The sequence below is a fragment of the Microtus pennsylvanicus genome, chromosome 8 (assembly GCF_037038515.1).
Source record: "Microtus pennsylvanicus isolate mMicPen1 chromosome 8, mMicPen1.hap1, whole genome shotgun sequence".
NCBI lineage: Eukaryota > Metazoa > Chordata > Mammalia > Rodentia > Cricetidae > Microtus > Microtus pennsylvanicus.
This window is the reverse complement of record NC_134586.1, coordinates 31,348,669-31,357,846: the sequence shown is the minus strand read 5'-3', so window position 1 is coordinate 31,357,846 and position 9,178 is coordinate 31,348,669. Positions and strand designations below refer to the sequence as shown.

Below are 9,178 nucleotides of genomic sequence, written 5' to 3'. Positions count from 1 at the left end.
TTTCCATTAGCGCGTGCCTTGAACTGAAATCATTTGCATATGGCTGAGAAAAAAGTGGGGTGAGGGAGGAAACAGTGCCAGCTACCCAACAGGCGTCAATCACAGTGACAGATCAGATGGTCTATGGCTGGAGGTGCGGGGGGGGGGGGAGGTGCTGGAGGCTGTCTGAGATGCCGGCATGCATCCTCTCAGCCCGTAACACACAAGTTCAGGAGAGTCCTTCTGGGAGCCAAGCCCCTGAGGCAGTGCATCATCGTGTCTGGTCTGAGCAGTCTCGAGGGGTGCCCGCACACAGAAAGTGGAACTGAGGCCCAGAGGCACTCCCTGATTGAACAAACATACCTGCCGAGCCAAAGTTGGACCCATCCCATATGTAGCCTTTGCCCTGAGTGCCGTGATCTGCTCTCTTCCCTACTTGGATTCCGTTTCCTCCTCAGGACACTTCCTCAGCTTGAATACGGAGTTTTCAGTGATAGCCAGCATCTATAAATGGAACTCACAGGGGCCCTGACTGGAGGAAGCTAGGACAGGGAGCTGGAAGTGATGGTTTTGTCAGAAAGAGGGTGAGAACAGGGAGGGGTGACTGCTGGAGCCCCACAACTTGATAAGACTGTCAGGGCTTGTGCCCTGATGCTGTGTGCCGCGTCCACAGCAGGGAATCTGTGGGTCTCCATTCCCTGACCTTTCCCTCTACATGGCTCTGCCTCACAGGTTTGCTGTCCTCCATTGTGCCTCTTCCCTGGCCTGGGGTTTACGTAGCAATGGCAAAAGTGATTGGGCCACTGAGGCCTCCACCAGGCAAGGCTCCTACATTGAGACAGGACTTAACCCCTGGGACTGCTCCTTCCCTGTGACCCAGGCTTGTGGGCCTGCCCCAGGTTCTGAGGCTACCTCCTCTGAGGTCTGCAGGGGCCCTCCTGGCCACTTGTGCTCCTGTGGGACTTACATTTCTATAGATTCTGTCTGAAAGGCTGCTAACGCCAGAAACACACACACACACAAACACCATGGCTCTGCCTCAGAATTCCTCCATTATGCCTCTTTACTGGCTCCAGTTTACACAGTGAAGGCAGAGCTGAGCAGGGCAGGTGGGGCTAGGAGCAGATTGTTGCTTCTCCCTGTCAGTTCATCTGTCTGTAGACGCGTGCATTCAACACAATAGACTGAAGCAGACACCAGGAAAGGAGTGAAAGCCTCTCTTTCCAGGTTCCCTTGACATGCTCAGTAAGGCCTTGGTGACGCAGCCAGAGGACTGGTGAGAGGAAAAGGAGGGGCCTGCTGACCCAGCAGCACTTTTTCCTTCCAAGGCCTAAGAGCTATTAGCACTGGTGGCTAAGCCCCTAATCCTCCATTCAGTGCCCCGCAACTGCCCATACTTCTGAGCCACCAAACATGGCTGTAGCTAGCTTCCGCAATAGCTTCCCAGGGCCCTGACATCCAAGTACCTCACGGTTCTTAACAGCCCAGCCCCAGTAACTCACACCCCTGTGTAGCACTAGTCTTTCCAATACCCTTCACTTGAGAGGGCAAGAAACCAGAGCCGGACTGCATACTTACCTCTGCTGAGGGGTCCTGACCTACAGGGACGACGTGTCTTTAAACTGTGGGCCAAGAGCTGAACGCCCAGAAACAGGCTCGGCTGACCTGCATTTCAGATATGCTAGTGAGTTTGGTTCAGTAGGACAAGATGGTTTAGGTCGGTGGTTCTCAACCTTCCAAATGCTGCGACCCTTTAATACAGCTCCTCATGTTATGGTGACCCCAACCATAAAGTTATTTTGTTGCTACTTCATAACTGTAATTTTGCTACTGCTGTGAATCATAGTGTAAATATCTGATATGCGCCCCTCAAAGAGTTTGTGATTCACAGGTTGGGAGCCATTGGTCTCTGTGGTGACAGTGCAGATAGTAGACAGGACACTCAGTGGGGATGGCCCCTGCTGCGGAGTGTGGTGGTGTTGACTCTCCTTGGGACCGGAGGGAGGAGCAGAAGCCTGTAGAAGCGGGCGTTCAGGAAGGAGTGCCACTGCGCTGGCTCAGGGCCTGATTGGGACATCAGAGGAGCCAGGGCACATCAGTCGTGCTGGTGGGGACAGTTGTCGTGCCCCAGGTTTCCCAGACCCAGCAAACAGAGGCCCAGAGGGGGAGGTGAGATTTCCCAGGGTATCCTGGTGACTCAGAGACACGGGCTAGAATCCGTGTCTACTCTAGAGTAACCATTGCTCCATCTGCGTCCGTGTGACTCAGTGCAGGCCCCTTCCTCTGGTGACCGCTTGAATGAGCCTCTCCTACGAAGGAACCCACAGAATTCTGCAGACTGTGTGGTCATAGCCCTGGCTGTTGCTAGCCAATCACGTGACCTCGGTGGCCCACTTTGGAGTTTAGGCTCTGCAAGTGAAGATGCAGTAGGTCAGTCAGAGCTGGTGACTTCTAATGGCCGTCTCAACTCACTCTGAACTAACACACAGTATAGACTCCAGTGTCCCCTCATCTGCGCCTGCTAACCCAGCTTAGGGTGGGACAGCCCTTCCAGAGGAGCCTTGCCCGCCCACTCACTCACTGGGTCAGCAGGTGTTTACCAAGCTCCCTTTGTGTGCCCAGCCCACCCTGCAGGTTCACATCAGAGCCTGGGGGATGGGCAAAGTCCCTGTGAGATGGTAGAGAAGCTTCCTAGTCAGCCCCAGCAAGAGTTGGCTGCCAAGGCTTCTGAGGTGCTGCTGAGCTGGATGGGGGTCAGGGTAGATCTGGGGGTGCCCACCAGGGTCATATCAGAATCAAAACCTCCACCTTGACCTTATTCATATTGCTCTTAATCACCAAGCCAAGCTCCTTAAATGTCTAGAGGCCAACTCCAACCCCCTGACGCATGTACCAGTCCTGTGTTCCTTTTCTCAGTCGGGACCTGCCGGGAAGGGGGTTGCTTTTTTGAGCACACAGATCTGGGAATCCCAGGTGTGAAGAGACTGAACAAGAGAGAGAGCTGAAGGGCCCTGAGGCTCAGAGGTGAACACTTCCCTGGCCAGCCTCCTCTCCAAGCTCCACAGTCTGGATACCTGTGTGGCAAGTAGCATGGTGTTTTCTCCCATAATTGGCTCCTAACTCAACCCCCACAGTCTCAGAGAGGTCTTCATACATTGTAGGGTGTAGCTTCTGCATAGTGGGAGCTCCCCTTCTGTTCCTTGTCTACCCCTTGTGACTGCTACTCACCACCGTCTCCCTCATGGGGTGCTGGCTTCTTGTCTCCTGTGGACCCCACAATCGAAGCAAATCCCTTGCCTGGGGCTCAGTGGGTGCTCCAGGTCCATGCCAGCTGGACAGTGGTCCTAGAGCAACCTACAACGGGGGCCTCCGGGCACCTCAGCTACATGGCAGAGATGCTGGCCTCACATCCTCAGACCCCAGGCTAGTCCAGGAGCAACCCGTCCCTCAGAATGGCATCCTCAGCAGGCCAGCATCTTTCAGCCTACACAGGGTTCTGAAGCCCCGAAGCCACAGGTCTCTGGCCATCCTTTCTGCCCTTGAGATTCACCGAGCTGTACGTCCATTACCTTCTAGATAAGGCAAAACTTCTCAGGCCCTCACCATGGCCTCCAGGCCGCACACACTCACCTGAATACCCTGGCAGCCTGCTTCTTCATGCGGGGCCTCTGTCCTGCCCCACCTGAGCAGGTCATCCCCTTCTCCATAGCCCACAGTCATCCCTCCCTGGACTGGAAAGTGTTTCTTCCTCTGACTGAGTCTTGCTCAGGCCAGAAGCACTTTTAGCAGGGCCATGGCCTCCGTCTCTGTGTCCCAGGTGGCTGGCTCATAAATGCTTAATGAACAAGTGAGTGAGCAAATTCCAATTGAATGCAACAAATAGTTATCGAGCTGCTGGGCCTGGCGGGGTGGGGCGGGGCGGGTGGTAATGGATTGAGCTGACTGTGCTCAGGTCTGTCCAAGTGAGCTCCTGTCAGGGCCAGGGGACTGGGAAGGGATGGGGTAGGAGAGCTCATGGAGAGGCGTTGTCAGTTGGAGCAATATGGAGGAACGAACTTAGGGTCCTGAGACCCCAGTCACAACCTGAGGCCACCAGACTGACGGGTTGAAAATTCCGGGGGGGACTCTGGGGAAGACAAGACGAGACACCCTTCCTTTATTCCAGGGCCTCCACTCGGTGTCACCTTGGCCCCTCTGCAAGCCAATTAGGCCCCAGTGGCAGCAGTGAGATTAGTATTCTTAGTATGATATCTCCCGGATGCTGAATCAGCCCAGGCTTAGGGAGAGAAGGTCACTTTATAAGGGTCCTGGGGGGGTTGATGCCTGGAGTTGCGCTGTGGGAGCTGTAGGTGGCTGAGCTAGGCAGGCAGCCTCAGTTTCTGTTGACGAGCAGCCTGTGGGGCAGCTTCAAGGGCCGCAGCCATGAACGGCACGGAGGGCCCCAATTTCTATGTGCCCTTCTCGAACGCCACAGGAGTGGTGCGCAGCCCCTTTGAGTACCCACAGTACTACCTGGCGGAACCCTGGCAGTTCTCCGTGCTGGCAGCGTACATGTTCCTGCTCATCGTGCTGGGTTTCCCCATCAACTTCCTCACGCTCTATGTCACCGTACAGCACAAGAAGCTGCGTACACCGCTCAACTACATCCTGCTCAACTTGGCTGTGGCTGACCTCTTCATGGTCTTGGGAGGATTCACCACCACGCTCTACACCTCACTGCATGGCTACTTCATCTTTGGGCCCACAGGATGTAACATCGAGGGCTTCTTCGCCACACTGGGCGGTATGAGCAGAGGGATTGGGGTGTAGTGTGGGGGCCAAGGGGGCATGAAAGGGCCTGGGGAGGGTCTGCAGCTTGGGAGCAGCAGCTTAACGGGTCTCTCCACTCCTCTTCAATTGGTCTCATCCGAAGCCCTTACGACAACACCGTGATGCTGAGCTAGGCTGTTTATTTAGAGCAAGCATTGAAGGCTCATCTATCTCATGAGTAATGCAAGAAACATGGATTCAGAGAGGTCAAGGGCTCACTGGGGAGTTATGGTGTGTGAGGGTATTCTCTGAGGCAGCTGAGCTGGGCCAGACTCAGACTGAGGACCAGGATGAGTAAGAAAAGGCACATAGGTTCTGGTCCAGGTGACAACTGGGTCGGTGTACTGGGCATCTGTCTGACTGCCTTCTCGGTCCTGCTGGTCTCCATCATGAGTGCATGGTCCATACACTGGGAATCTCAGAGGATTCATTTCTTTCTTTTCTTTTTGCCGCTTACTTAATTTTTTTATTGATTTTTATTGAGCTCTATATTTTTCTCTGCTCCCCTCCCTGCCTCTCCCCTCCCCTCTCCCAAGGTCCCCATGCTCCTAATTTACTCAGGAGATCTTGTCTTTTTCTACTTCCCTCGTTTGTTTATTTTCTTTTTCTTTCTATATTTGGGGGAGGGGCACAGTCTCACATAGTCCAGCCTGGCCTTAAACTGTGTAGCTAAGGACAGCTACACAGCTTCTCAAGTGCTGGGATCACAGGCATGGACCGCCTTGCCACACCGGGTGTTTCCAAACATCTCTCTCACTTGACTTGAAAATCAATGAGGTTACCATGGGAACAATGGAGCCTATTTAGCTGAGGAAACTGAGGCAAGGAGCAGGTGAAAAACTCATTCAGAAATGTGACGGGGCCGGAACCAGAGTTGGGGGTCTCCTGACTGAGATCCAGCAATGTCACCAATGGACTTGGGCCTCACAAAGCCCAAGCAAGGCCAGGGCAGTGGGTCCCAAGGATGCTATCTTATCTCCTCCATGTCCGGGGTGCTGCCTTGGTTGGCATCTTTGCTGCACTGTGGGCATCTTTTGTTAGCCTTCTGTGATCACTGTCCCCCAGTCTCTGGACAGAAACTGGGGTTCCATGCTAGTGAGCTGGTCTCTGTGGGGTCAGACCCAAGCCGCAGCTGTCATCCAGAAATTCTTGTTGGTAGCACTCCCGTTACTCAGAAGTGTCCCGGGGCTGGTTTACTTTGTGGCCCTTCATACTGAGTTTCCATGGGTGACATGTGGGCTGGAGTCTGGAGCTCCCTCCTTGTCCCTGTGTTTCTCCTGCCGAAGCACTACCCAGTGTGTGGCCCAAAGCCGCAGCCCCAGCCATTCTGAGGCAGTGTCTCGTGAACCGAAAGCTCTAACCAAACAGAAAGGTTGTCAGGTCTTTGGCGTTCCTTTGCTCATCTCTGCCACATGGGTTCTTCATCCCCCTCCCTCTTCCTGGCCAAACTCACTGCATCCCTTGGGCCCGGGCTCAAGTCTCAATCATGCTGCCCTGTGCTCTCTGGGCGTGTTTGCTCTCTCTTGTCTGAGGTCAGAGCTGGAGGACTGATAGCTGCCAACTGCCTTGCAGGTGAAATCGCCCTGTGGTCCCTGGTGGTCCTGGCTATTGAGCGGTACGTAGTGGTCTGCAAGCCCATGAGCAACTTCCGCTTTGGGGAGAATCATGCCATTATGGGTGTGGCCTTCACCTGGGTCATGGCGTTGGCTTGTGCTGCTCCCCCGCTCGTCGGCTGGTCCAGGTAATGGCACTGAGCATTGCGTCTGGCAAGACCTTTGTGGGGTTCCCATTCAGAACACAGAGCCTGGGGGCTGGTTCCAGGCATTATATAACATGGTCTGGCCTCCTAAGCCCCACCTGGTGACTTTCTCAGGCCATGGTCTGAGGCAGGGGAGAAGGGAGGGACAGTGAGTCTGATTCTATCGCTGAGCCATCCATGGCAAGGGGAACCCTGAACACCCCAACTCTTCACCTTGACCCGAGTCCCTAATCCTCAGTTAAGTCAAAGCCAAACTACAATCCTCTTTGGTTGAGTTCTCCTGAGCATGGGGCAGTTCTCTGTGACCTTGGACCTCAGCCCCATTTTGGGGAAGCTGAACTTTCCCAACATGCATGGTGTCATTATAGCTACCCCAGGAACTGAGGCCCATCCAGCCTCCAGGCCACCATCTCCAAATGTAGGTAAGACAAGAGAGGGTAGGGACAGTGGCTTGGACACCTGGACAGGTTATTAGGTACCCAGAAGCCTCAGAGAATCTTCTTTCTCTCCTCACATCTCTGCCCTGCCCTTCAAGAACTCACCTAGTGGCCCTTGCTGAATCAGAGCCCATCATCCCAGGCTGGCCTCAGTCCTCATCTTCCTCCTCCTGGCTTGGCAGTTTCTACAGATACACTCAATGGACACCCTGGGGTTTCCGAGGGCAGTGTCACCATCCACAGACACCATTACAACAGCCTTGTTTCTAGAAGCTGCACCAACTCCCATAGAGGGCAGCAAGCCTATCCTAGTGCAGAATGCATTGCTATTGCTAGGAGACCCTCATCTCCAAACTGCTGCGTTTACAGGACAGGCCTTAGCCCTCCTCCCCGGCATCCTCTGCCAACTCATTTAAACCACCAAAGGGCATCAGGCTGGTGGAAAAGATCTGTGTGGTCAAGTGTCAGGAAGCTTGAGAATTGCCCTAAGGAGAGAGACAGATAAGTCTTACCTGGCGATGGGGCCAGCAGATAAAGACACCATGCTTCCCAAGGCCCGCAGTCGCTCCAGCCTCCATGGACTTAGGCTCAGCTGAGGAGGTGTTCCCTTCCAACTTTCTTGTCCCTGTCTCTGGCCCCCAGGTACATCCCCGAGGGCATGCAGTGCTCATGTGGGGTTGACTACTATACACTCAAGCCTGAGGTCAACAACGAGTCCTTCGTCCTCTACATGTTCGTGGTCCACTTTAGCATCCCTTTGATCATCATCTTCTTCTGCTATGGGCAGCTGGTCTTCACAGTCAAGGAGGTACGCGTGTCCCCAGACCCACGCTGGGTGGCCAGAGCTGGGTGCTGAGGTATGTGTGGACCCCATGGGCTGGACACGGGTCTGTACCCCTGCAGGCGGCTGCGCAGCAGCAGGAGTCAGCCACCACCCAGAAGGCCGAGAAGGAAGTCACCCGTATGGTCATCCTCATGGTCATCTTCTTCCTGATCTGCTGGCTCCCCTATGCGAGCGTGGCCTTCTACATCTTCACCCACCAAGGCTCCAACTTTGGCCCCATCTTTATGACCGTGCCAGCTTTCTTTGCCAAGAGCTCCGCCATCTACAACCCGGTCATCTACATCATGATGAACAAACAGGTGCCTGGGGTGGGGAGAGAGGGAAATAGGGGGAGGGGGAGAGGATAGGGCAAGAGAGAGAAGTTCCACCCAGACTGCTGGCAGGCTATCAGCTCTCAGGCTGGCAACATCCTGGTCTCTGGGTAGCCTGGAAGTAAGCCCTCCAGGTGACCAGGTGACCAGGTGACCTGACACCTGCTCCTGTGAAATACATCTGACAGATGGTCTGGAACTCGACCTCATAAGTCAGCTAGAAGCCAGGCACACATGTGCAGCGGCACACGCTCATAATCTAAACACTGAGGCAGGAGGATCTTGAGCTCCAGGTCAGCCTGGACTACATGGTGATATGTACACCCCCTCCAAATTAGGATGTGGTCGTGCACCTCTATAGCCCAGTATTCAGGAGGCTGAAGCAGGCAGGTCAGAAGTTCAAAGCTTCTTTGTGATCTGGGGACCAACCTGGGCTACATGAGAGTCTGTCTCAAAAAACAACCAGAAAATGACAAGTAGTTCCAAGGCCGGGAATGGAATGGTCTCACTTTTTGTAAAGCTGAAGAAGTTGCTAAAAATTCTAGAGTGGGAACAAGCCGCTATTAAAAGCCACGGTCTCTCTGCAGAAAAGGATGTGGTCTCCGGACTGAGACTCTGGGTTCATGTCCTAGCTCTGCCACGTCCAGGCTGTGTGATTTGGGAGAGTCAGTCTCCCTCTCCGGGCTCCTGTTTTCCTATCTATGGGAAGGGCCAAATCTTAAATTTTCAAATTACAAGAGATCATTCACAAAAGGTCCTAAGCATTCAAGGACACCGTGAAATATCATTTGATATTGTGCTCGGTTCCTGGCATCTCTGGCGTTGGGGAAACATACACTTAGCAAGCTCTGCTAAGGAGCCAGACTTAGTGAGGGGACATTCTGTGGGTGGTGGGGCCTGGTCCTGACTGGCACTCTCTGTCTTCCAGTTCCGGAACTGCATGCTCACTACCCTCTGCTGTGGCAAGGTTCCATTCGGTGATGAAGAGGCCTCTGCCACTGTCTCCAAGACGGAGACCAGCCAGGTGGCCCCAGCCTAA

General features: G+C 54.1%; 1 protein-coding gene across 1 annotated transcript; it reads left to right on the top strand.

Annotated features, from left to right (window-relative positions):
- Positions 1–4,401: 4,401 nt before the first annotated feature.
- Rho (rhodopsin) lies at positions 4,402–9,178 on the top strand. Its single transcript, XM_075981986.1, has 5 exons — positions 4,402–4,762; positions 6,361–6,529; positions 7,627–7,792; positions 7,888–8,127; positions 9,068–9,178. Exons 1-5 carry the CDS (start codon positions 4,402–4,404, stop codon positions 9,176–9,178), a joined length of 1,047 nt encoding a protein of 348 aa, XP_075838101.1.

What these genes read in the sequence shown, in the direction of transcription:
- Rho (XM_075981986.1), top strand. Translation starts at nt 4,402, where the DNA reads ATGAACGGCACGGAGGGCCCCAATTTCTATGTGCCCTTCTCGAACGCC. An exon ending in CTTCTTCGCCACACTGGGCG is followed by an intron (nt 4,763 to 6,360) that starts GTATGAGCAGAG and finishes ACTGCCTTGCAG; the next exon opens with GTGAAATCGCCCTGTGGTCC. An exon ending in ACATCATGATGAACAAACAG is followed by an intron (nt 8,128 to 9,067) that starts GTGCCTGGGGTG and finishes TCTGTCTTCCAG; the next exon opens with TTCCGGAACTGCATGCTCAC.